General features: G+C 55.4%; 1 protein-coding gene across 4 annotated transcripts in view; it reads right to left on the bottom strand.

The window, feature by feature from the left end:
• Positions 1–4,372: 4,372 nt before the first annotated feature.
• Positions 4,373–27,085, bottom strand: part of MID2 (midline 2) — a 63,756-nt gene continuing 41,043 nt past the window's right edge. For 3 of the 4 annotated variants that reach the window (XM_058032445.1, XM_058032446.1, XM_058032448.1), the window contains exons 3-10: positions 25,116–25,211; positions 21,014–21,121; positions 18,737–18,885; positions 18,202–18,329; positions 17,100–17,243; positions 13,525–13,686; positions 8,719–8,926; positions 4,373–8,549 (exon numbers count right to left, since the gene is read on the bottom strand). In XM_058032445.1, coding sequence (XP_057888428.1) covers positions 8,147–8,549; positions 8,719–8,926; positions 13,525–13,686; positions 17,100–17,243; positions 18,202–18,329; positions 18,737–18,885; positions 21,014–21,121; positions 25,116–25,211 — 1,398 coding nt within the window. In that variant the 3' untranslated portion in view covers positions 4,373–8,146. The remainder of the gene's footprint in view (positions 8,550–8,718; positions 8,927–13,524; positions 13,687–17,099; positions 17,244–18,201; positions 18,330–18,736; positions 18,886–21,013; positions 21,122–25,115; positions 25,212–27,085) is intronic. The other variant, XM_058032449.1, reaches the window with a different exon arrangement.

Below are 27,085 nucleotides of genomic sequence, written 5' to 3' on the forward strand. Positions count from 1 at the left end.
AGCCTGCCTGCCTGTGTAAATAAACAGGGACAAATTAGAGCCAGGGAGGCAGGAGGGCAAGGGCCATGTGGAGAGAAGGAACTTGGCGCAAAGCGATGGGGAATAGGGGGCAGGGAGGCTGTGGCTGAGGGAGTTTGTGAGGCTGAGTTGCTCACTGTAGCTGTGGAGGTCTGTGTGTGCCTTGGGGACCAGCAGCCCCTGCTCTGTGCAGCCCTGGATCCACTGTCCTGTGCAGAAGTACCCACGGGAGCCTTCCTGTCCCTCCTCCCTGGGCAGGACTGGGACCCCACTGCTCTCTGACATGTGGGGATGGGGGCTCCACTGCAGCTCTGGGGGTCCCAGGTCCCCCTGTCCCCCCCGGCTCCTTGGGCCTCAGTTTCTGCTGGTGTTTACTTTTAAAACTCCTGGGAGTGCTTGGCGCCTCGCAGCCGGCACTGACCCAGTTCTTGCTGGTTGCCATGGAGAACTGGACCCAATTCCATTAACAGTCCCTGTGATCCTCCTGACTCCGGAGCCTGGAGGATGCCGTGGTGAGCCTGGATGGGATGTTCTCAGGAGAGGGGCCAGGTGGCATTTGCAAGGGCTGATGAAGGGCTGGAGTCTCAAACTGCCTGCTCCAGGTGGGTCAGGACAGTCCCTGCAACTCAGGACAGGCTCCAGGAGCTCAGGGTGGTTCCTGAAACTCAAGATGGGTTCCTGAAGCTCAGGAGAATTCCTGAGGCTCCCCCTGCAGCCATTTTTAGTCTGAGACACAAGCACTGATGTCCTCACCCCCTCCCTCCCTTTCACATGTCCTAAACCCCAGAATTATTCAATAAAGGTTTCTGGTCTCATTCCAGGCATTGTCCATCACTCCATAGCCAGACCAAGAATATTAAGTGATGCTCAGTCTAATGATCAAGAACACTTGATTAGTTTTAGGGGGTGGTTATTCAGATGAGTATTTAAAGTCTCAAGTTCCATTAAGGGTTAATTTGGGCCAACTCTGACTCTAACTCGTTCACCCTGCACGGTCTATGAGCAGGTCAGGGTGTGATTTTCTTTTCCACCCATTTATTTAACTATTGTTTTTTTCCCCCCCAGCCTGGAGTGAAATCACCAGTTAAAGGGATTTTCATTCCTGGATGGGAGAGCTGTAGCATGTATTCCCAGTGAGGATTATCCCACCCCAATGCAAGCCATCGCTGCTGCAGATGGGACAGATGAGATATCTTGATGTCACTCACCATATAAACCCAGTGATTTCTCTTATCTCCTCACTTTGCAGCTTCCCAGAGCAGGGGGGAAGCCCCAGGGCTCCCAGGCAGTGTGTTTTTAAACTTTCTCAAGGGAGGGATTTTTAAAATTTCTTATTTTGTGAACTACAGAAGAAATGAAAAGTAAAAAAAGAAATGAAAAGCCAACACCAACCTTCCCCTCAGTCCGCCAAAACCTGCCATTAGCCTTCCCAAGCCCATGCCACACTCTGCTTTTTCCCCTCCGGGCTGACTTGTGGAATGCATTTCTGGTTTGACTTTCAGTATTTGTGACACTGAAACCTCTTGTGTTTAAAGCATATTCCTTGAAAGCAGCAGCAAAGCTCATTCCATCATCTCAGAGCAGCCTTTTCCTTTCCATGAAACAACCTGCCACGTGAGTGACGGTTTAAATTGGCTTTCACAACGAGGGATGCAGTTTCCTAGAAACCCGAGGCTGACAGGGGAAGGCACCAGACAAAGCAGGAGGAGAAAGGGCAGAGCTCCTTCCCGGGCTCGCCCTGACACCGGCTGTGTCACCGGCTGTTTCGGGCAGAGGTGACAGGGTGACATCCTTTGAGCAGCTTCCCCTGGCTCCAGGAGCTGTGCCAGAGAGCCCCGGGCCATCCCCAGCCCTGGCGAGGCTGGAGCACGGCTTGGCACTGGCTGGAGGGAATGTGGGAGCAGTCCCACGGTGGGGATGGCTCCACAGCCAGAGGACACACAGGTGACACTTCCACATTTCTTCCCTGTCACCACCTCAGTACAGGCTGATCCTTTGCCATTTGCTCTTCCTTTGCCCAGCACCCCCCTGTCATGCCCATTCCTCAGGCTGGCACCAAGTGGGCTCCGAGCCAAGCCAGCCTGAGCAGCCCCAGCAGGAACTGGGCCTTGCCTCGGGCTGTGGTTTGTCCTGGAGATGGGTTTCTGGTTAATGAAGCCCATGAGTTTCAGGGATAATGAAGTGCTCCTATGGAAAGCCTCGAGGAAAACGCATCCTCCCCTCCCAGGGCTCATTTCCCCACCTAACAGCGTCGTTCTAGGGACCATGGAGCAATCTCTGCAGCTTCCTCCTGCTCCATCGGGGTGGAGGGAAGAGGGATGGGCGAGTGTGAGTGCCGGCACCCCCGGGACCCAGCTTTGCCAAGGTGTGCCCTCCCCAGCCCCTGCCAGCCCCGCCAGCTCTCCAGGCACTGGGCTGGCATCCATCCTGGCGATCCACAGCAGCGCCCACAGCCAGCCTGAGCCATCGAGACAGGAATGCTGCCAGCAGCACGGGGGAGCAGCGTGTCAGACACATCCACGCAGAGAATGCCTGCCTTTCTGGAAGCTGGGGATGCACTGAGCAGATGGTCCATGCTGCTGAGCGGCTGTGACAGCCGGGACGAGCCCCAGGTGAAGCCCCGCAGGGCCCGGACGCTCGGCCGGGCTGCACGGGGGCGTCCTCAGGGCAGCTCGGGCTGGGCTGGCAGCAGAGCCAGGCAGTGCCTCACCTCCCCAGAACCCAGGCCCTGCCCTTCAAGGGCCCATTTGTGAAATGTTTCTCCTTTGGAAGGTTTTGTTTTTCAGTTTAAAAGGAAAGAAGGTTCCCGCGCTGTGTCAATCCCATGGAGGGGGGAGCAGGTTCTCTCCCAGGGAAGACTGTCCCATGGTGAAAGGAGAGGATCTGTGTCTCCTTATATCTGGGAATAGCCAGATTTTTGCTCCTGTTGTGTCCTTGCTGCTTGCTGGGCGCTAACTGGGCTCCGGGCTGGGTGGCAGGGCTCTGGGTCTCTCCTGCCATGGGGGCTGCTCACCAGGGTTGGGGCATCTCTGGCTTTTGGCAACCAAAAAGGATCCGGATCTGTTCGACTAGTGGCCAGAGCTCAGGAGCACCTGCAGATACCTGCCAGACCCAACACACTTATCCTAGGGCATGCAGCAAACCAGGCTGGAGCAGAGGGATGGGATGGGATGGGATGGGATGGGATGGGATGGGATGGGATGGGATGGGATGGGGTTGGGACAGCCCCCTGGCAAGCTGTGGTGCTCGGGGGCTACCCTGCCAGTCCCTGGACCAGGGAATAAAAAGTCTGGAAATGGAGGCTGTGGGCCCTGGGCACTTGCAGGGCTCTGGGCAGTGGGGTCTTTGTGGCAGAAGCAGGAGCACCAGCACCAGACCCAGCCCATCACTGCTGCGTGGCACTGACAACCCACAGCAAGGGCAGAGCTCTGACCCACACAAATGCCACAGGTTTGTTCCTAGCAGAACCAGCAACTCATCCTCCAGGCAGGTTCCATGTGCTGGTGGTTTATCTTTAACAGGAGAAGCCTGGAGCAAAGGCATAAAGTGAGAAATATTTAATTCCCCAGTGCTGGTTTGCACTGCATGTTTTCCACTTAATAAATATTTTAGGCACATGTGCTCCAAAACTGGGCTGTCTCCTGCAGGTTTGTGTGCCTGTGCTCCTGCACATGAGGCTGCCCCCAATGCCCCTTCTCCAGCAGCTTCTGCCTGGTGGCACCGTCCCAGCACGGGCTGTGCCCACTGCCCGGGCCACTCCTGCCTGCTGGGGCCCCTGGGAGAGCGCAGGGATGTGCTGGGAGAGGGGAACTGCGGAGCTCCTCCCTGCTGGCCGAGCTCTCCGTGCCTGGCAGGGCCCTGTGCAGGGGGGCTCTCACAGCCACATCCCAGCCCCAGCACCAGCCTGGCCCCAGCTGGCACTCAGAGATGTCCAGAACCCCTGTGGCCATCCAGGACTGGGAAAAGGGCAGACTGGCACACGCAGTGTCCTGGGTAATGGAACATTATCCAGAGGCTGGCAGCAGGGTGCTCGATATTTACGTGTACGGATGTTTTTGGATGGAGCTTTAGCACCCCCTGTGCCTGGCCACCCCACAGGCTCTCCAGGCTGGGCTGAGCCCAGCACAAGGAAAGTGCTGCTGGGTGGTACCACAAATCCCCTCTGCTGTGTGCCTGCATGGCCATATGTTTTGCTAGGTTTGGGGAACACTGTGATGGCCAGCAAGAAGATCCCAGGGCTGTCCTCACCTCATGGCCTCCCCCACACACAGACATACCCAGTAATGTATATATATTATATTATATTTTTATATTTATATTTATATTTTTATATATATATATATATATGTACATGTTAACAAAGAAGTTGCAAAAAAAACCAACAAAAAGGGAAAAACCCAACAGGAAGAACAGCCCTCCCCCAAGTAAAATGGAAGCAGGAATGTTACACGTGGAAGGGGAGGCTGAGGGGAGCCAGGAGTCCACACATCCCGAGCTTGAACGTGGGTGTCCCCAGGAGCAGAGGAACCAGCAGCAGCACTCTGCCCTCCCTCCATGTCCTCAGCAGGGCCCAGGATGGGGCTGTGCTCCCCAAATCACGGTGACAATCGGGTGGGCTCTGCTTTCAGTACCACAAGAGGACAATGTGGGTGACTGGGAAAGGCCCCCAGGCCCTGCTCGGGGTGTGGGGCTCCCCCAGTCCCCATCGGGCCGGGTGTGATACGTGTGTGTGGGGGCCAGGGGGTCCCACAATTAGTGCAATTTCATCAGGTGCAAATGTCACATTAAGGGCTCATGGTCTCTGGGCTGAGGATGCTCCCCGAGCCCATCCCAGCAGTGCCAGCACCGTCCTTGGCACTGCCAGGGCCGCCATCCCCCCGCAGGGCCTGGCATCCCCCTGGGGTGGCACAGGCCGAGCTGCCCCACGGCACCGGCACAAGCGGAAGGGACTTCCATGAGACCTTCCCATGAAAAACATCCAACTTAAAAGGGTGATCCAAGCTCCCAGAGTGAAAGGGGGCATGAGCCAGGCTGTGGGGAAGGCAGGCCCGCCCCTGCTGCACCCTCCCTGAGCTCCTGCACTCCGGGGCTGGCAGAAGCAAACGGAGCTGCTCCTCTGCCAGGAGGAGCCAAGAAGGAGGGGTGCAGCCCCTGTGCCTGCCCTGCCAGGCACCATGGGGAGCAGCCTGCATCAGAGGGAAAGCCCTCTCAGCTTGGCAGGGCCGGCAGCAGATCCTTCCCCGAGGCGCTGCCCACCTCCCTCTTCCAAAAATCACAGTCCAGACACACAGAGATGGCATGCTGGGGAACACTCCTCCTGGGCAAAGCTGTCACCACCAGACTCACCAACACGCATCCTCTTGGGAGGGGTCACCAGATGAATTCTGAACTGGCTCCAGGTGAATTCAAGCTGTCTCTGGCACAGCCCCCATGGGATGAGCCCCAAGAGCCCTGTCCAAGCCAGGCACTCACTCCCCGAGCCTGGGCTTTACAATCACAGGACAGGCTGAGTTTGAAGGGGCCCATCAGAATCACTGAGTTGAACTCCTGTCCCTGCACAGGACACCCCAACAATCCCACCCTGTGTTTGGGAGCATTGTTCAAATGCCCCTTGACCTCTGGCAGCCCTGGGGCCATGACCATTCCCTGGGGAGACTGTGCAGTGCCTCACCACCCCCTGAGAGAAAAACCTTTTCCTGACATCCAGCCTAATCCTCCCCTGATCAGCTCCAGCCGTCTCCTTCAGTCCTGTCACTGGTCACAAGAATGAAGAGATGGGTACCTGCTCTCCCACTCCCCCTTGGGAGCAGTTCAAGATGACAAAGAGGCCTCCCCTCTCTTCTTCTCCATCTGAACAAACCAAGTGACCTCAGCCACTCCTCACAAGACCCCTCCAGACCCTTCTCCATCCTCACAGCCCTTCTTTGCTCACTCTCTAATATCTTCATGCCTTTTTTATATTGTGGTGCACAAAACTCCCCTCAGGGCTCAAGGTGAGGCTGCCTCAGCCCTGAGCAGACCGTGACAATCCCCTCCCTGCTCCAGCTGGCCTGATGCCCCCAGAACAGGGATTTCCCTCCTGGCTGACTGAGATCCAACTGGACCAGGTACCCCAGGGCCCTTCCCAGCCGCTCCACAGCCTCTCAGTTCATAAACACAATCAGGGTGGCCCCATCCCAGGCACAGAATTTATCACCTTCACTTGTTAAACTTCACATGGTTGGTGATTCCCCATCTGTCTGATTTTCTGGGTCTCTCTGCAGGGCCTCTCTGCCCTTGAGAGAGCTGACAGCTCCTCCCAGCTTAGTGCTGCCAGCAAATTGACCTGGCATCCCTTCCAGTCCTGCATCCAGGTTGTTAATGAAAATGCTGAAGAGCACAGGGCCGAGGATGGAGCCCTTCAGAACTCCAGAAGTGACTAGTGCCAGCCCAGTATCCCCCTTTGTGCCTGACCCATGAGCCAGTTACTCAGCCACCCCACGATGTGCTTATCCAGCTGTGGGCTGGACATTTTGTCCAGAAGGATCCTGTCAGAGACTGCTAAAACCTGCTGAAGTCCAAACAAATTGCATCTCATGGCTACCCTGGATCAATCAGGTGGGTTACCCTGTTGTAGAAGAAAACACAAGCAGGGGCAGTTCCCCATCACAAGGCTGGCAGAGCTGGGTGGTCTCAGCTCAGTGGTTCCTACTGCCACCAAGGCACCACATCTAGAGGAGGAAAAGGGGCTTCAAATGTCACAGAGCAAAGCCCAAGCACCAGCTGCCTTGGGCCACCATAATGCCTGAAATCCCTGCCCCACAATGTCCCAGACACTCACATGCCCACTGGCCCCAAACTGTGCCACAGACCCCCATGGTGGCAACAGGTATTGTGTGCCAGCCCAGCTCCTCTTGGCCTCTGAAATAAATCTGGAGACTGGAGCTTGCCCAGGGGACTTGGTGCTTGTGGTTACTGGGAATACTGGAGACAGCCCAAGAGCTCCCAGTAACCAGGGTCTCTGAGCCTCTGGGACAGACTCAGTTCCTCTGCCATGGAATAAACGGGATGGCTCCACACTCACACCACCACAGAATCATGGAATAGTTTGGGCTGGAAGGGATCTTTAAAATGCACCCAGTCCAATCCCCTGGCATGGTTGAGAACAAACCAGAAGTCAAGATTCAGTGTAATTAATTGAGATTTTGGGTCACAGAGCATAGAGGTAGTCTTTGAGCAGGACTCTACTGTGGGCTTAGAGTAGGAAGATGAGTTTTTGCTGCTGGGACACCCGACAGGGCACTAATGGAGACCTATGTGGAGCAGGGCACTGCTGGCCAGACACTGTATCGGGAAGGAGCAGCTGCCAAACCTCTGTGCCAAGGGCCAAAGCTTCTCAAGGATGCCGGCCTCCCTGGATACTGGGAAGCTCTCAAAGGAGGAGATGGTGGGCTGGGGGTCCCTGGCTCTCCGCTGCAGGACCCCGAAAATTATCAGGAGCATGCCATCTGCAGCACAGCCAGCCCCAGGAACACCCTCAGTGCCATCTTCACTGCCACAGAGCACCACCCTCCCTCCACAGGGCCACCATCCACCCCACAGCCACTGCCAGCACTCACCGAGCGCTCCAAGCCTTATCCATCCCACCAGGGAAGACACCGAGCCTCAGCCACACGCAAAGTCCTCCCTGGCAAGTGCTGCTCAGTGCTCTGGGTCCCTACCCCAGCTGTCAGCGCCCCCAGAGCCCATCCCTCCTGTCCCCATCTGTGCCTCGTGGTACGCACGAGCCATTCCCTGACCACCATGGCACCTCAGGTCACCCTGAAACCTGCCCTGGCCTTTCCAGCCCCCCAAGGGAAGACAGAACCATCCAGGTGACAATCTTCTTGGGGAGACATGGGAGCAGCCGCCAAGAGCTGCTCCAGCCACTCTTGCACACCCAGGAGCTCACCAACAGCAGTTCATTTCCAGCTGTGGTTCGAGGTTCCTCCACTTTTTCCATTAAATAAGATGGAGCTGGGTGTGGATGGTGCTCGACTGCTCGGGCGCCACGGTGGCTCTCTGGCACGGCTGCCAGTGGGCAGCTCTGGCCACCTGCACCCACCGGCATGGCCAGTGCTGCCACGGGGCACGGGCAGGCCTGGGCAGCCTAGTGACAGGCTTTCATTCCTGACACGTATGGGGACTCCTGGGGCCGGCAGTTACACTCCTGCTGCTCGGGGTAATCGATGAAATCTGGGGCAGGTAGCCCCGAGAGGATCATCAGGGATTTGTTCCAGATGGTGAAGGTGGGACACACAGGCAGGATGAATGAGACTTCGAAGGTGTGGAGGTGGAGAGAGTTGGCCGGGTCGTAGAAGGAGAGGGCATTGTTGTCGTAGTCCAGGAGGACACCGAGGCGCTTCATCTGCGGGTGCACCTCCAGCAGCATCTCCTTGTTGTTGTGCCGCACCACAAAGTTGTTGTTGCAGCGGGAGAAGACCCAAGAAGAGGAGTTCTTCCCAATCCACTCGTTTTTGGGGGCTGACTTGTAAGCCACGCCGATGGCATACCTGCAGGAGAGGAGAAGCTGTGCTCAGCTTCCTCCAGCCTCGGCCCAGCCCTGGTGGCTACAGCACCCTGTGCTCTCAGAGCCCATCTGCTGTAAAAGGGCACAGGGTGGGCATCTCTGGCAAAGGCTGGAGCGGGAAAGCATCCCCCCTCACACAGGTGGTGCCTTACCAGGTGGAGGATCCCACCACCACCTCCCAGTAGTGGCAGCCACTGTCGATGAAGATGTTGCCGGCCGCGCCGTAGCAGCCTGTCCCGCTGAACCGCTCTGGCGTGTGGCTCTTCTTCAAGGAGCTCTCGTCCTTCTCCATCTGCAGCCCATCATTGGAGATCTTCAGCTTCTTGTGAGCCATCTTGGGGTCCAGCTTGAATGGCTGACCTGTGGGGAGGAGACACAAGGATTAGGATTTGTGTTATTAGCATCATGGTGCAGGAATGGGGCTTCTTCACACCCCGTGTTCTCAGCTTTGCATATTTAATGGTGGCTTGCTTGGGTGTTTTCCCCAAAACCAGACCAGATCTGGGTGATGTCCCAGAGCTTCAACCAGACTCCTTTTTTGTTCATGATTTCCCTCTGAAAGTCCTCAGTCTATCCCTGGATTTGCAAACAAAACCCCAAGATGCTACAAAGAAGTAAATTGAGTTCAGATGGGTTTTGCTGCTATGGTTTCATGTGAGATGCAGTAAAGTGCACACAGGCACCAGAAAGCATTTCCATAGGGATTCACCTGCTTCAGGACAAAGCAAGTGACAGGTGCAGAGAACACCCCCAAGTTCTACCAATATCTTCAGCCTCATGTTTTGGTACCCAGCTCAGGGCATGACTAGCTGTGTCCTCCTTCACGCTCTCATTTTTGGCTGCAGGCACAGAGACCCAGCAAGAAGAAACAATGACACCACCACGTCAATGGGGTCCTGAGCCTGGGCTGGGGTCTCCCAGAACAGCCTGAAAACCCTGGAAAGCCAGGAAACACACAAGGAGAACCTCAGGACACCTGAGAATGTCTGCAAAGAGCTGCAAAATCAGCGACCATTGCAGCTGCAAAGCGGAGCTCATCTGTGCCGTGCTCTGTAACCTGATGGTAGCTCGTGCTGGTTTTCCTTGGAGCCCAATTTGCTGAATAATTGAGTTGAGAAGCCTGAAAGTAAAACTGCAAATTGGGAGTGACCTGCCCCCTCCTTCTTCTGGCTGCTCTGATCTTTCTGCTGTATCTTTTCCTGGCAGTAATGCAAAGAGACAAGCTCTGAGGAAGTGAGGTATAAAAATACTTGGCTCCATCAGGACAGAGACACTCACAGCTCTGTTTCCGAAGGCAACCTCTTGCTAAGGTCAGTGTGAAGAAGTGGAGCCCAGCCCTTATCACTGGTTTGTGCTAGCATGTCCTGGAGCAAGTGCTTGAGCTGCACGCACTGGCAGAGAGCGTGATGGGCAGTGTTGGAGGGGTCGGAGGGTATTTCAGAGAACACAGCCAGGCACCTGCTACCCTTCCCAAAATATCACTCTGGCATTGGGAAAAAATACAGACTTCACAGAGGTCATAACAGTCCCAGCCTCAAGCGCCCAGCATGGGAGCTGCCAAAGGAAGGGGGGTTCTGACTGCAGCCTTCACTCCCTGCTCCCCCAGCACCAGCAGCCTCTGTGCCTCCCAGTCACTGCTCCCCAGCCCTGCCCTGCAGAGAGCTTAGCCTTGCAATGATTCCTCTCATCACTGATGTTTCCTCTCATCACTAACATGTAGCTCCTGGGCCGGTCGCTCAGATTACCTTTATCCCACAAATTCAGCTGGCTGGGATATTCCTGATAGCCTTTTGCTGTCATCCCTGCATGAGGCTCGGGAGCTGTGGGGAAGCAGCTGCCTTCAGGGCTGGACACGGCCGGCTGCACCCCTGGAGCATTTATCAGCTGGATTAGCCCTCCCTTCCCAGCAGAGCCAGAGTGAGCAGAGCAGAGGAAATCCTGTCTGGCACTGGGTGTGAGGGAGCAAAGAGGAGGCAGCCAGGAACATGGTCAAGGTCAGTGGAATGTGGGGATGGAGCCAGGCAGAGGGAGGTGTGTGCTGGAGCTCCATCCCCACCCTGCAGGACCCCAGACCTGCTCCCTCCCAGGGCTCCTGCAGCCATCACGGTGAGCTTGGGACGCTCCTGTCACCCACCCAGAGGCACAGCGAGGACAGGCTGCCTGCTGCTTTACATAACAGCTACAGAAATAACTGGAATGAGATCCCCAGGAGCAGGAGACGCCATCCAACACGCAGCCAAATCCAGGCCCAGCAGCCCAGCCCATGGGGGTCAGTGCAGGGGTGCCACTGGTGCCCTGCAGCACAGCAGCTCCTCTGTGCCCCACTGCTCTGGCTGCAGAGAGGGTGGACAGCTGGTGACAGCGTTTGGCTGAAAATGTGTGGAGAGAAAGGAGGGATGGATATAAACTCTGCACCCAAGGATGCTGCAGGCACCCACCACGTTCTGCCCAGAGGGCAAAGGAAGCAGCAGGGACACAGGAACACAAAGGCAGCTCTTCCTGCATTCTGTGCCTCCTCTCTGCCTGCAGTGGCAGTGTCCCTACACCCACCAGCCATCTAAGATGTCACATGTGGGGCACAGGACACCCACAGTGCACAGCTGCCAGCACCATCCTATCCTCCCTGAAGACATCACCTTCAGCAAAGAAAGAAACAAAAGATGCTGAGTCATCAAGTCATAGGAAAGCCATAAATACATCTAAATTTTAAGATTCCCTGCTGGGAAGTTCTTGCACTGATCATCCTGTCCTTAAAAACACCTGCACTAACATGATTCAGTCAGTAATAGTGACCTCGCAGCCCATTGCTCAGGCATCAAACCCACTCCTGACGTCTCATATGGGATGTGGATGGAGCCATCCTGTAGCACATTAAGGTCTTGCCAAGATATGCAGAAATCAGGAAAATCCAGAATTGTGAGGGAAAATAAGGCCAGGATGCAGTGGCCAAGGCAAAGGCTGTAAAACCCATTTCCCTGCACTTTATTTATGGCCTGAGCTGGGCCTGTCCCGGCATTCCAGCACTTTCAGTTACTTTTGGCCACTTGCTCCTAAATAAGTCCTGCTCAGGCCCAGCCTCAGCAGAAGATGGTCTCTCTGACACCACACCAAAGCTGTCCTCCCAAGCTGCTCTGTTCAGGGATGCAGATTTAGTGCCAGCACTGACAGCGCCGATGCTGCGGAAATCGATGTGTCCTGACACTGACCTTCTGGCCATGGAGAGATCTCTCCAGACATCCCTTCAGGAACAGAACAGGCTGTGAAATATGTTAATGGGCCGTTTCTGTGTTGAGCTGCTGACACTTCCACCGAGGTTACAGTGGGAAAGCATGGGTGTGATATCCTCTGGATATTGTCCACTGCAAAAGGAGAAGCCCTGGTCCCAGATACCAGCAGGAGGAAAAGCCAGGGGAGGCATGCTGGGGCTGCAGCACAGGGCAGCAGCACCACCAGACACCCAAAGGAGCCCTTGTCACCTGAGGATGGCCACAGAAGGAGAAAAATCAGTATATATGACTAAATCAAACTTTCAGGAATTCAGAAGTTTCCACAAACACAGATGGCAAAGGAACACCAAACTGGTGGCAGAGAGGGATGTGCCCATCAATGCCACATGCCTCTCCTGCCCAACAGCTGAGTGGGAAGTGAGGTCCTTGTGGAAGGGGCTTTAGCACCCCCACAACCACACATAACCTGTGCACTGTCTCAGGTGGGGCTGCTCCAGGTTTCAAGCATGCAGAAGCTGCTGCAGACACATCCCTGCAGCAAGGGGGGCTCAGCAGCTGGCAGGACTCTGATTGAAGCCAGTCCATCCCCAAGCAGGAGCCCTCAGAGCTGTGCTGGCAGCTCGGTGGCTGGCACTGGGCTAGATCCCAGAGAGCAGAGCCTGTGCTGGGGGAGCTGCCACCACGGGCACCCACCCCTGCTCCCAGCTTCCCAGGCCGCCCAGCCCTCACTCCCAGAGCCAGGGAAGCACTGAGAAACAGCAGCTGCAGGAGGGATAAATTTTTAATGAACAGGCAGATTGGGTTGGAGTTTGCTCTTCAGCAGCTCCCTCAGCTCCACTGCCTCAATGTTGTTTTATTCAGTTTAATGTCGTGCAAAGAAAAGGAGGAGGTAGAGGTGATAAATCATCATGAAAGCCTTGCTCAGGCAGAAGCAACTGTTGGGAGAGGGACAGATGGGAGGGCTGTGCTCACCAGGACCACAAAGAGACATGCAAGTACTGGGAGGGCACGAGCACAGGGCAGGCAGCCTGGAGAGACAACTTATTCCTCTCCCAACATCTCACACTGTCCCTCCCGTGTCACCCTTCAGGCCATGGGTGCCACTGCTTCTGCTGTCTTTGCTGTCTTTCAGCGGAAAAAGGTTTCCTACCACAAACCCTGCAGCTCTGTCTGTGCCAGCACAGACAGGTACAGCTCCACTGCTGTCAGAGCTCAGCCCTCCCTAAACACATTTAACCTTCCTCGGCATCCCCAGGGCACTGGAAAGAAAAATCTTCTGCTTTGTGTGTGGCTGCAAAGTCTCCATCCACCACCATGGACAAACTTTTCAATCTTATGACTTTCCAAACCACAACCCTCTGCAGGCTAAGCCACACACAAGAACACAGTTGCTCTGTGACCCCTTGCATCAGCCCCACAAAGCTCAGGGATGTAAAGCCACCAGAAGAACGGACCATTATGACCTAAGGCCCCAGGGATGGGTGCTGACCTGAGCAGAGGGCTGATGGGAGCCCCTGGCACCACATGGGCTATCAGGAGACCATCCCTGAGGTAGGGAAGCAACAGAAGCACCAAGGGAGATGGGCACTCCAGTGATTTAACAACAGTGTTTCCATCCCACTGCCAGCCACTGCCTGCTCACCAGGAGCCCCCAGCCATACCCCAGGCACCCCCGTGCCCTGGAAACTCTCCTCCCCACGTGGCACGGCCAGCTGAGTGCCTGGCACCTACTGTTGGTCTTGAGGCGGGCAGGCTCGCTGTTCCTGCTGCCTGCCTGGTTGATGGCCTTCACCAGGAAGATGTAGCGGGTGCCACTCTGCAGCCCGTGCACTGTGTAGTGGTTCTGCTTGATGTTGGGGACGATCATCCAGCTGTCCATGGAGTTGTAGAGACCTGCAGTGCAGGAGAGGGGCACAGATTTATTCCCAGGGAAGGACAGAATACAAAGCTTTTGTGCTGCTAATGCAGAGCTCATGACCATGTGTCCCTCGGAAGGATTTACCACCTGCCTGGGAGTTCAGAGTGGCAGGGAAATTTCCAGAGGTGATAAATCCCAGCAACACAGAATCTCTTCCATTATCACACAAAGGCAGGAGCAGGGCTGCAGCACTGGCATCTTGAGATGCTGCCATGGGAAGTGATGGGGAAAGGGTGCAGACAAAGGGAAATGCAGCCAGCAGCACCTTCCAGCCAGGGCAGCTGGCAGACGAAGCTGTTGGTGCCTGGGAGGGGGTGATGGCCACCATCCTCCCACCACCACCCCACCATCACTGTGTCCCACAGGACACCTCCCTCCTGCTCAGTATGCAATTCCAGCAGCAGAAAGGGATGCATTTGCACCCAAATCAATGTGTTTGCAACTGAATCCTCCTCCTGCCCAGTCCGCAGTGCTCCAGCGTGGGAAGTAATAATCCATGGCTAAGGGAGGCTGATGCTTGGCTCCCTGAATAGACTGATCTGCAGAGTGGTTCAAAGAAAATGAACTCCCAGTGAAGGGATCCAGACACTTGGAAGCCATTCAGCAGGCTGAACTCTTTCTGGAAATGGGAAGGAATGAAGAATCCAAGACCATGGAGGTGCCAAACTGACTGCTACAGTGAATTGCAGGGTCAGAGCTACAGGGCCTGGCATGTGTGGAAATGTAGTGCTGTCCCTCAGCTGGGGTGGCACAGTGCTCCAGGAAAGGGGAAAAGCCTTACACAGTGCTACAGGTTGCTCCTGCCATCGGCATCACTGGGATGAAGATCACCTGCAGCTGGCACGAGTACCCGAGTAGCTGAACTGGGGGACAAAGATGCTCTGGGGCTCAGGGGAAACCAGGAGAGCTATCACAGCACAGGCTTTGAGCCAAAAGGAATAAGGAAGCGTGGAAGAAGTAGCTGGAGGCTTCCTAGATCTGGTGAGAGGTGAGAAGTGCATTGTGAATTTGGGGTGACTGGAGAGGGGGTATCAACACATGCAGGGCTGGGAGGCAGGAGCTGGGAATGCTCCACACCTTTTTTGCAACAGCTTCCAATTCATTTATCTTCAGTGCTTGGCTCAGCCGCAGGACAAGGGCAGGCTGCAGTCCCTGTCATCTCATCCTGAATTTGGTTTGGGATACACACGGGAATGGCCAAGGGGCAGAGAGGAGTGTGATGTAAGTAGAAAATAAAGCAGATGTGATCCTGATTGCAGCCTGCACGCGGAGCTGCTCCCGTTGGAGCACAGCTTCCAGCCCGGCCCGGTCAGTGTCACCTTCCTGCAGCAAGGGCCAGCTGGGGATGCTCCATCAGGAAGAACAAGGTGGCTAAGATATGACAATGAGAAGGACTTGACCTTCCAAGCAGGTTTCTTTTGCAAAACAACCTCAAAGAGCTTGGCCTTGAAGACTAACCTCTTCGCTCCTACCCTCGCCAAAGCTTTAAAAAATCCCTTTTATTGTAGCATTCATCCTCCACAAAAATGTCTGGCTCTTGCCAAACTCTTGGCTTTGATGGAAATGTGAAGGGGATGGATTCCACAGGCCAACTCTGCACACCTTGGAAAGGTATTTCCTCTCCTGGTCATGGTCCCAGGCCCTGTTCAGCGTTCCAGTGTTCCAGCTGAACTCTTTTCACGTGAGTTCAGCCAGGGCTCACACAGTCCCATGACCCAAACTGTGCTATTGCAAGGGACAGTAAGTTATTAATTTTCTTCTCAGGGATTTAACTCATGTTTTCTTCACTCATCCTACAAAGAGCGACTGGAGGTTGCTGGCTGGCCAAGGAGGACACTTCTGACATGTGACCCTCTGGGCTCTACTCCAGCACTGCCCTCACTGTTGCTCACCCTCATGGTCTCCACAGCTCCTTTCCCAATGCCTGTGCCCCACCTGCCAGAGGTGGGCAGGTGACTCATTCCCAAGTCCCTTGGTGCATGGGACTCCAAGCCACATGTGTCCAAAGTGGCAGGTGGGAAAAGGTGAGAGTGGGTCCTTCCCTGGCATCATCCCAGGCAAGGGCACAAGCTGCAGCAGGGGAAATCCTGAGAGGAAAAGGGCAAAATCCTCCTAGCTGAGGGTGAGGAAGCACTGGATGCTCCATCCCTGAACAGTCCTTCTTCCTCAAGGAGCAACCCTGAGCAACCTGTCAGCCCAAACTGCACAGAGCTAGCACAGGGACCTTCAGACATCCCTCCCTACCAAAACCACAGGGTGACACCAGCAAGTCCCCATCCTGTCCACAGCTGGAAGTGCAGGGGACATGGAGCTGGTGGACATTCAAGAGCAGAGCCAGAGAGGTGGCTGAGCTCTCCAGGCTTCCAGAGGACCAAGGGCTGGAGACAACGTGCTCTAGCTGGGAAAGAGAGGAGAGCCAAGCAGGGCGGGTCTGGCTGTGGCAGCACCGGCACCCAACAGCCACCATGGAAGGGAAATGCATCATCTTGTTTTCCAGAACAAGGACGAAGGCTGGGCCAGGGCTGGGGAGGTGAGATCCAGCTTGGAAAGTCACAGGGAGCTTTCTCTGTCAGCTTCCTGCACAGTTCAGAGTGCACTGCACAGCCTTCCGTGACACCGTGCTGCCGGTGCCAACGTCCTCCAGCCAGGGGGACAGACTGACAGCAGCCCAAACAGCCACTCTGAGGGCCCTGGACAGCACTTCTGACAACGGCAAGTGCTGCTAGGAAAACCCAGAATAAAACTTCCTCACAGACCATCAGTGATTCTGTCCTCAGCCCTCAAATCAAATCCCATTCCTGTGAGACAAATCTGTGGTGCTTTGGAAAAAACAACGAGGCATGGCAGTAATTTTCATGAAAAATTACCTGGAAATATGGCTCAGAGCTGTTCCAGAGGGTTTATAAACCACCAGAGTTATCAGTCATGGAGCAGCCAGCGCTGCCCTGTGTATGATCCCAGGTATCCATGGATCTGGGAGCTGTGAGATGGACAGGAGCCTCCAATGTTCCTGATGCTTCACCAAGTTGGGGCTGATGACACCAAGTGCAGACCAGAGCACCTCAGGGATGGCCCCCCCAACATGAGGAGGTGTCTATTGCTCTGATCCACTAGGCCTTGGTAGATCCTTTGCTGCTGTTTCCTCCATCAATACCCAGCCTTTAAAACCACTGATGAAACTGAGAACCTTTTCCTTACAGAATCCCAGAACGCTCTGGGTTGGAAGGGACCTAAAAGCTCATCCAGTGACACCCCCTGCCATGGGCAGGGACACCCTCAACTATCTCGGGCTGCTCCAGCCTGGCCTCGGACACTTCCAGGGATGGAGCAGCTGGAGATTGTGTGGGCAGCATGGCACTCCTTGCTTCAGGGAAGTGAGGTGACTTACTGATGAAGTTGGCCTGGCCGGTGAAGATGGTGTACTGGAGCTCGTAGGAGCTGACGCTGAACTCATCCTCTGACATCCAGTGCACGGTGATGGTGTCGTGGGAGGCTGTGCAGAGCTCCTCGCGGACTGACGGCGGGTTCGGCGCTGTGGGATGGCACACACCACAGACTTTGGTCAGTCTGGGCTTTCCTTCCTAAAACCCAGGCCTTTTCCACTCATGCTAGGACTGAGATGGGCTTGTGGCAGTAGTACTCTCAACACCAAAACCTCTCTCATTTAATCTGTCATGTTTCCCACTGAACTGAACCTTTCAGTTTAACAAGGCATCCAGAGGTCAGAGCACAGGGTTTTCACTGCTGCTCCATCGGGTCTGACACCCCCACCCTGAAACAGGCTGAGAACCCACTTCCAAATCCACTTATTTCCCTGCCCTGGTTGTGGAGTAAGTATTTCATCCCATAACTGATCTGGACATGCTTGTGCTAATCTTTCACTGAAAGCCGATCTGTCTCACGATGATAAAATCGGATTTGGGTGAGTGAAGATGTCCTTGCCCCTCTCATCCCTCCAGTGCTGCAGCACAGGCTGATCCAGCAGCTGTTGCTGCTCCCAGACCCCCGAGGGCAGCCATCAGTCTGTGCTGGGGCATCAGGGCAGCCCTGAGGAGCCCACTGAGGTCCCACCCAGAAGGGTTCATAATTTAGAAGCAAGTGACCCAGAAAAAGGGCAGAAAAATTGAAATGTTAAAGCACAGAGTGCCATAGAAGTATAATAATTAGTTAATTCATCATTCCTCCCCTGTAATCCTCATATAATCCTTATCCTTCTTGCATCCTTATGGACATCAGCCTCCCCCACCAGGTCATGGAGACCATAATTTTTAAGCTTTCTGGTCTTTTCCATGGGTCCTCCAGGAACAGCAGGGTGAAACAGGAGGATGGGGACCTATCACTGTCCTGGGGACAGCACAGGCCCTGCTCTGCCACAGATGACCTGGTGCTTGTTACTGGTTAAGTCCTTAAACAGGTCTGCCAGCCCTTGGTGGAGCACAGGGCAGGGGACTGAGGGGAAGACACAGAGTGGAGCACACCTGAGCACTCACCTGTGAGATAATCCAGCCCCTCCAGCAGCTTCTTCTCTCTGGAAAAATCTAAAGCAAAGTTTTCAAAGGCATCATTAAAATTGATATCTGGTATCAGGACTTGCGAGGATGCAGTTGCCATGGCGACCCTGGAAGGAAAGAAGGGACCATCAGTATGCAACAGGGTGCATGAGGGAGGCACAGGGATGGGGACAGCCTCACTGTGCCTCCCCTGCTGCCAGGAAAACAGCTTGCACCCACAGACCACTGCCCCTGGGGACGGGTTCCCTGAGAGCGGGAGGGCTCCACCCCTGGGGTTTACAGCTTTGACTGGCCCCTGAACTCCCTTTGGAGTGGCATTTCCACCACTTTCCTGCCCCAGGGAAGGGGACATGCTTCCACAGAACTGTTAGGACCTGCCATGCAGCCCAGTCCTGTGAGGGCAGCAGGGATGGCAGGGGATCTCCAGGGAAGTGACTGCAGGGGACTTGGGTCACCTCTGGGCAGGGACCCACAACAGGGCCAGCTCCAGCAGCAGGTCCCGAGCCCAGCCCACCTCTCGGCCACGTTCCTGGCCGTCTGCAGGAAGCGGGCGTGGTCGTTCTCCTTCAGGATGTGCTCGGCCTGGTTGATGAGCACCGTGGAGCGCTCCAGGCACTGCCGGCAGTTGGCGACCTGCTGGGCCAGCTTCCGCAGCTTCATCACCTGGGGGCAGAGGGACAGGGGCTCAGGAGCCTGGGAGGCACAGAGGGAGCCCTGAGCCAGCAGCTGCTCACGGCGAGCAAGGAGCACTGGAAGGGCACGGGCATGTCCCAATGGCTCTGGGCAGGGAGCTCAGCAAAGCACCTTCCATGTTGGATTCTGCTGTGGGTGGGAAAGCCCCAGGGCACAGCCTGTGCTTGCTCTGAGGGTCCCACATGTGCTGGACCCTGGAGAACAACACATCCTCCTCCACTCCTGCCATGCAAACACAGCATCCCCCCGTGCCAGCCCAGGAGAGCAGGCTGCCATGAGACCCCTGCCAGTCACTCAGCACGAGGCAAGGGAACCTCAGGAACAGGGGAAGTGTCCACAGAGCTGATGGAAGAGATCACATTCACAAGTGCTGAACTGAACTGCCGGGTGACCAAGGTAAGAGGGAATCTGCATGTTCTCCCCTCCCTTCTCCCAGGCTCCATACACGTGTTGGGCCATTTGTCAGGCAAAGCAGGGCAGAACAAATGGAAAACCAAATGGCAATCCATCAGGAAAGCAGAATTCCTCGCTCCTCAACTGGAGGAATCCTGAACCAGCCACAGCCTCTAGAGGTTACTCCTTTCTCCACTGCTTCTGTGGAGGGTTTGGGCACTAATCTGTGCCCTTCACCTCTACCCAGCTGCCAATTGTAGGAAAACAACATCGTGGAGCTTCCAGGTCTTTCTAAGCATGGCTGGAACTGGACAGCAGAGTCTGGAAGAGTCAAGGAAGAGGGTGGGAAGAGCAAGCAGACAGACAGATGGGCCGGCAGACGGCACCGTTACATGAAATATGTTCCCTGGAGTGCTTGGGGTAGAAGCAGGATTTCAAAGCTCCCTCTGCTGCCAGCATGTCCTGGAGCTGTGCCGGGGGCTCTGCGGCCTACACACGTGGTGGAACCTGCTCCCAGCTGCCTGGCAGCATCTGGATTTGGGGCTTGGCCATGGGTACCGTGGTGGGACCCCAGTGCACACCCAAGCTCACTGAGAACAGCAGTGGGGTCATGCAAGCTCTCCTGGGCACCCTCAGAGTTATAGCCCTCCACCCCTCTTGCTGCTGCACGTGGAGAGCCCAGAAGGTAAGGCTGATGTCTCAAACACCAACAGCTGTACAGCTGCAGAGCCAGCTGAGGGTTGTTGGGACTCAAGAAAGGGCCCCAGGGAGGTAGGGCAGCACTGTCCTGGGACAAACATCCTTGCTGTGGCTCCTGGCAATAAGCACAACACAGCACAGGAGTGAGATGAAGCAGTGGCATGGACTGTAGAGGAATCAAGACCACAAAAGAACCCTGAAACCTCCGACCCATTTCCAGAAACGTCTGGAAGAATGGACTGTGCATGAGAACTGATTTGCAGAGAAGGTGAGAACTCCCAGGGAAGGCAAAACTTACCTATAAAAAGGTCCCCTCTGTAAGCACAGGCAGTGCCCCCAGGACCCTGACCCATTTGTCATTCCTTTCACCATGAACATCTCTGAGTCTTGGGTCCCTTCCCCTGTGGAGTGGGATGCTACAGATAGAAACCACTGGGAAACACCTGGAGCCACAGGAGGAAAGGTCCAACACTCCCACAAAGATGAGGGTGAGAAGCAGCTTCCCCCTCAGCTGTGCTGCAATGCAGAGCATGCAGCCTCTGCTCTCACTGCAGCACTGGACTATGGTCCTTCAATATTAATTCCACATTATTCTATTCAAACCACAGTGGTGAAGAGCCCTGAGGAAGCTGTCTGGAGTGATCCAAGCCTCTGCACCAACTTGTCACGCTAACCAACACACAGGCCTGTTCCTCCTCCAGGCAGCACATCCTTTGTCCTTGGCAGAGGAGCCCTGGGGCAGCAGCAGTGACAGACACCTGGAGATGGGGTGGCATGGAGGGCAGCACCAGGGGACAGCTGGAGCTTGGACAAGGAGATGCACGGGTGCTGCTCAAAGCAAACCCCTCATGGCAATGCACCACGCGCTGCTGCAGCCCCTCTGCCCGAGGCTGGCACGTCCCAGCGCCACTGCCTGCGGGATGCTGCTCCCAGACAGGAGGAGCAGACCCTGTGCCCCCACAGGAGGGGACCTGTGACCAGGGACACATGAGCTGGGACCCCTCACCTTCGTCTCCTTGATCTTGACGGCGATGACCTGCTTGCGCTGGCGGATGATCTCCATCAGCTCATCACACTCCTCCATCAGCTTGGCCTCGTGCATGGCTGTGTTCACCTGGCCAGGAACAGCAGCACACAGGCGTTGGGAGGGACACACAGGCGTTGGGAGGGACACACAGGCGTTGGCAGGGACACACAGGCGTTGGGAGGGACACACAGGTGTTGGGAGGGACACAGGCGTTGGGAGGGACACACAGGTGTTGGGAGGGACACACAGGTGTTGGGAGGGACACACAGCACACAGGTGTTGGGAGGGACACACAGGTGTTAGGAGGGACACACAGCACACAGGTGTTGGCAGGGACACACAGGTGTTGGGAGGGACGTACAGGTGTTGGCAGGGACACACAGGTGTTGGGAGGGACACACAGCATGCTCTCATGTGTGCGCTCACAGCGGTGCACACACACAGAGTGCAGTGGGGGCACAAGCAGAGGTTCCAGTTCTCTGCCTCCAGGGAAGAGCAGTATCCATGGGAGGATGGACAGGACAAGACAAGGGGGAATGCACTTCATGGAAGAGGAATCTAGCCCTAGCACTGCATTAAAGCACACTACAGGACAGAAATCAGTTTTCCTCATTTCATACTCCCAAATCCCTCTGAAACAAGGCGGCCTAGAGTGAACCACATTTTTGCTACAGGATCTTTTTTTAAACCTGGCCAGCAGATTATGCAACACTGGAGTGGGAGACAGCTGATGGTCTGTAAAGAGAGCTCCACTGAGGAAAAACAGTGGAAAATCTTCCCAATCTGCTGTATGTGGAGGGGGGTGGGGAATAGCCCCAGGGTTTGGAGCCTGCAGCAAGCTGCTGTGGCACTGCTGCTGTGGCATTGCTGCTGTGGCATTGCTGCTGTGGCAGAGCTGCTGTGGCATTGCTGCTGTGGCATTGCTGCTGTGGCACTGCTGCTGTGGCACTGCTGCTGTGGCATTGCTGCTGTGGCATTGCTGCTGTGGCACTGCTGCTGTGGCATTGCTACTGTGGCATTGCTGCTGTGGCACTGCTGCTGTGGCATTGCTGCTGTGGCATTGCTGCTGTGGCACTGCTGCTGCGGCAGAGCTGCTGTGGCAGAGCTGGCAGCACCCTGGTCCCTCAAAGCTGTGTGCCCACAGGGATGGCTGTCACCCCAACTTCCCAGGAGCACAAACCTGGAGCTCCTCTTTCAGCTTCTGGGACACATGAGAGTGAGGGAATTTGAGGCTGAAGGCTGTGCACAGCAAGGGGCCAGAAAGAAATGCTAGGCCAAGGGACAGGAGGGGAGATTGGGGCACCTCAGCTTGGCCCTGGGTCCATCCCTCCAACCAGCTGCTGTCCAACAGTCCAGCTCAGGCCTGGAGTGCTCCCCTTCCAGGATGGCTACAGGGCAATGTAAATCTGCAGCCATCCACAGCCTGCCCAGGGCAAGAAATCTCCCCTCAATTATGTTGATGTTTAGGGGGGCTGAAGGCAGGTGAAGTTTTAAAGGACATCACAGTCCCTTTCCCAGTTGCCTTCTACCAAAACAGGAGCATTTTCGAGGCTGGGTTCCCTCAAAGGGCCAGCAGAGCATGGAGGGGGTTCTGCAGACCAGGACTGCTCCACTGGCAAAGTCCTGGCTCAAAACCACCTGGACAGTGGCCACAGCACTCTGCATGGATGAACCAGCTCCCAGGTGAATGCTGGGTTTGGGGTGAACACTCAGCAGGTGCTATGGCTGCAGGAAAGCTGGGCAGCTTTTGGTTGTGAAAAGGGAGAGAAAAAATATTTCACCCACCCAAGTGCTGGGGGAAAATGTGCTAGGGACAACAGTCCTGGAATAAACCAGCTCTGTCCTGCACCTCCTGGAAATGAGAAGCAGCATCTCAGCCCACAGCCTGACTCACAGGCAGGCAAGCCTCCTCCTGGCAGCTCCACAGGACCCATCCCACCTCCACAGCCCTCAAGAGGATTTTGGCTGGGCAGCAGCTGTGCCCTGGGGACACCAGGAGCTCCCACTGAGGCTGCTGTGACACAGTCCCACAGCACACCTGCAGCTTCTGCTCTGCCCACAGTGGGACATTGGGCTGGTACTATCCCTGTTTTACAAACTCAGCTTCTCTGGAGGGTTATCTGCCCTCCTTGGTCCACATTTCCATCACTGCCAGAGGATTTGGCCATTTCAACCTCTCTCAGTACAGCCCCCCATGCACCAGAGTCACTCTGAGGGGCAGCACAGGCTCAGGGGACACTTGCAGTGCCCTTCTCTGGGGTTCTTCTCTCTGCCTTTCTCAGCCCTGTCCCTCAAGGTGTTGGTGGCACCATTCTCTGGACATGTCACGAGGTTTACACTGGATATTACACTGGATATTTCTGGGGGACAGAGTACATGGGAATTGCATGTGCCTGCCTGTGTGCCATGTCTGCAAATATCTCAGAAGCAAAATTCCCTGGAATCAGATTGATGGAGAGCACAGATATTTTCTGCTTCACAGCTTACTGTGCTCTCTGCGAAGGGGCCTCCAAGGGCCTGGCTGTGCATTCAACAGAGCTGAGAAATGTTATTTCAACTGTTATTTTAAGCAGAGCGTCTGACAAAGCTGAAAACTCACAAACTCTGACAAAAATGACAGCTTAGAGGTCTCACACTCTGAGGATCAGACAGAAATACCAAATATCTTTCAATTTATCCTATGTCAGGTCATTAAGACATTGGAGCTGGATTCAAAGGAATCCAGGACATCTAGCCACATCCCTGCCCCATCTCTGGTGGGTTCTCAGAGCCAAGGCATGGCCCATCAGAGCAGCAAGGGCTGCTGACTGCCACCAGAGCTCTGCAAGGGCATCCTGGCTCCTTCTCTCTCTGCCAAACATCCCTGCCATCTGTATTCCCAGATCAGCCCAAGCCCGCTGAGCGCTGGGGAAGAGGAAGCCCAGGAGAGACCATTCCAACAAAGCCATTCCCACTGCAGAGTGATGCACAGGCAGGGAAAGCAGGACAACATCAGTGACACAGAAGGCCAGCAGTGCTGCAGAGCCAAGTGGGATTTTTCTGCTCCTTAATTTGGCTGGAAGTTCAGAGCATCTCAGCCCCCTCCTTCTCTCTGCACGTTGTGTCAGTGGCTGCCAGCTGCTGGCGGCACACTGGGCCCTGCTGGCACTCACAAAAAGGGCTCCTGCACTCACTTCCTCTTGCCAGATCATCAGGACATTATTGAGGGAGCGAAGAACAAAGTGCTGATGCTGCCTGCAGAAACCACAGGGCCTGAAGCACCTTCAGGGCCCCAAACCCCAGCTGCTCTGAGGTTCAGGGGGTGAAGGACAAGCTGCAGTCCTTTGTCCCTAGGCAAAGGCATCATCGATGCTCTGCTGTGGGCACACGGCTCCACCCTGCACAGGAGGATCCCTTGTCCTGCTGCAGCATCCCTGCATCCTGCCACAGCATCCTGAGGCAACATCCCCACATCCCACCACGGCATCCCTGCATCCTGCTGGGCCCATGCGATGGCTTGGGGGAGTGCAGGGGAGGCACAGGACTTGCACACCCTGCAAGGCCTGGGCTGCTGTGGGTGAAGTAAACAATTGTTGTGTTCTCTCAGGCACTGCAAACTCCCCCTGAATCCATGGCTGGGGTCCTGGCAGCAGCCTGGGGTTCAGTCCTGAGGGAAGCTGTGGTTCAAGGAATTGCTGCATGCTCGGTGTCACCCAGCTGAGACCTCTTTGCAGGGTCAGTGTCACCCAGCTGATGAGCCTTGTTACAAGCTCAGTGTCACCTGGCTGAGCCCTGTTTTCACACTCAGTTTCACTCAGTCTTCCACCAAAAGCAGCTGCTCCCCCAGCACAGAGCAGCAGGCAGGTCCTGCTGCCTGGAGCCAGCTCAGCAGCCCATGTCCCTCCTCAGTGGCTCCCAATCATGACAACTCCTTCAGACCCCTGGGAACCACCCCTGAGTGCTCCACTGCTTGGGACTACCCCCACACTCATCTCTGCTTCCAGGGAAGCCCCAGGAAAGGACCCTGGTGTGATCCATGCACTGCTCCCTTAGAACTGGGAGCTGCCCCGGGCCCCTCCCCAGCCCCCCTGGTCTCACCCACCTCCACTTGCTGGCAGATCTGTATCAGCTTGGCCATCTGGTTTTCCAGCTCGCTGTTGCGTTTAACCAGGTTCGTGAGATTTGTCTCCAGGGTTTGCTGCAGGTCCAGAAATGGGAGAAAGAGGAAAAACAGAGATCAGCAAAGCTGGAGTGTCCCCAGTCCCCTGCCAGCAGCTGAGACCCTCTGCCACCAAGTACACTGCTTGAGAGAGGGACACTGGAACCACCTTGGGCAAAGGCTCTGGGGGTCCTGGGCAGCCCCTGCCCGTGCCAGGGGCTGTGCCACACGGGAGACACTGAGCCCAGCACTGCGGTGACCCTGGGCTGCCACCAGCTGGACAGGACAGCATGGGTGCCTGCCCTTTGCCACTCCTTTGGAGAGCAAATTTTGACTATTTTCATCATCAATTTTGTTCTGCACAGGGTGAGGGAGATGAACAAAAGCCTGATGAGCCATGGGAGAGGGATGTCTTCTCTGCCAACCACTTCAGCTGGAGCTGGCACGGGCAGGGAGAGCTCAGCTGCACTGCACTGGCTTTCATTCCCCAGCCACGCTGCCCTTTGCTCAGCAGAGCAGACCTCAGCCAGCAGATCACAGCCACTGGATCTGGGCCAGAAGATTACGAGCAGTGGATCACGGCTGGTGGATCCCAGCCAGCAGCTCTTGACCAGGCAGTCATGACCAGTGGCCCATGGGCAGCAGATCTCTGCCAGCAGATCATGACCTGAGAGGATGGGGATGCAGGGCCTGCTCTGGGGCCACTGCTCTGGGAGAAGGAGGGGATCCAGTGAAGCACCCATGAAGACCCCATTTGAGGGGATATTGATACCTGTGGCCATGGGGGGGAAGACAGTTTCTGGGTGTTAACAATTCCAGAGACACAGCATTGCCAGTTCCACGTGCTCTGCTAACGGGAATGCTTTACAACAAAGCGCTCGCTACTTGTTGCAGCGCTTCTCAGGAAATGATATCCTATTAATATTTTAAACTCCAGGGCTGGAAGAGGGTCCCTGAGGTGGTTCATTCATCTGCAGGTAGGAACTGCAGTCTGAGGCTTTCATCTGACTCCAGCAGGCCCATAGACACAGCCCCTCTCCGTACACGTGGGTAACTGGGGGCTACCGAGCCAGGAGAACTTGAATTACAGGCACAGAGCACAGGCACAGCACTCATTCCTGGAAAACCACTGGCTCCTAAAATATCCCAAGCTCATTTGCAACCCTGAAAATTGCTGGCCAAGGGCAAGCAAGGCAGAATGCAGGAACAGGCTGGAGAAGTGGAATAAAACCCAGAGAGCCTTGGCTATGCTAGAAGGGTTTGCAGAGAGTGGGGCTGTATGGATAATGGAAAAGCCAGCTGCTCCCACCCCCCTCTCCTCATAACCCAATATTATAAACATCATTTCACTACAGCAACGAACATTTCACTTGCTAATTACCTCCCTCATCACCAGTGTGGCTGCACTGAGGTTGCAGCTTTGAACTCGCACCGATCTGCTTTAATCTTCCAGGCTGTGATGGAGGGCAGGGCGGGGGGCTGGGGTACAGCTTTGAAGCACGCGTGCCCACACCCCATTTGCAGCATCCCAAGTTTTCTAGGGGATGGCATCAGTCCTCTCATCCACAAACACACACAAAGCCTGTCCCTGAGCACCAAGCCCTTCATCACACATCCTCTGTGCAATGCTGAGGCAATCAGAGGTGCCGTACTGGTGTCAGCCATGGTTCCACAGCCCTTTGCTGCTCCCCTGCCCCTCAGTGCACCCACGGACCCTCGCTGCCAACCCCTCTGCATCCCAGGAAAATATAGATGGAATGTTTCCATCTGTTTGATGCGCTGAAATTAATAAAATGGGCTTGAAGCCTGGATCACACCAGCTGGTTATTTTGTAGGTGTATATAAATTGCAGCAATTACAGGGGTTGGGTTTTAATTGCTTTATAAAATGCCCGTCATTTCCACCAACCTCCA

Source organism: Melospiza georgiana, chromosome 12 (genome assembly GCF_028018845.1).
Source record: "Melospiza georgiana isolate bMelGeo1 chromosome 12, bMelGeo1.pri, whole genome shotgun sequence".
NCBI classification, from domain to species: Eukaryota; Metazoa; Chordata; class Aves; order Passeriformes; family Passerellidae; genus Melospiza; species Melospiza georgiana.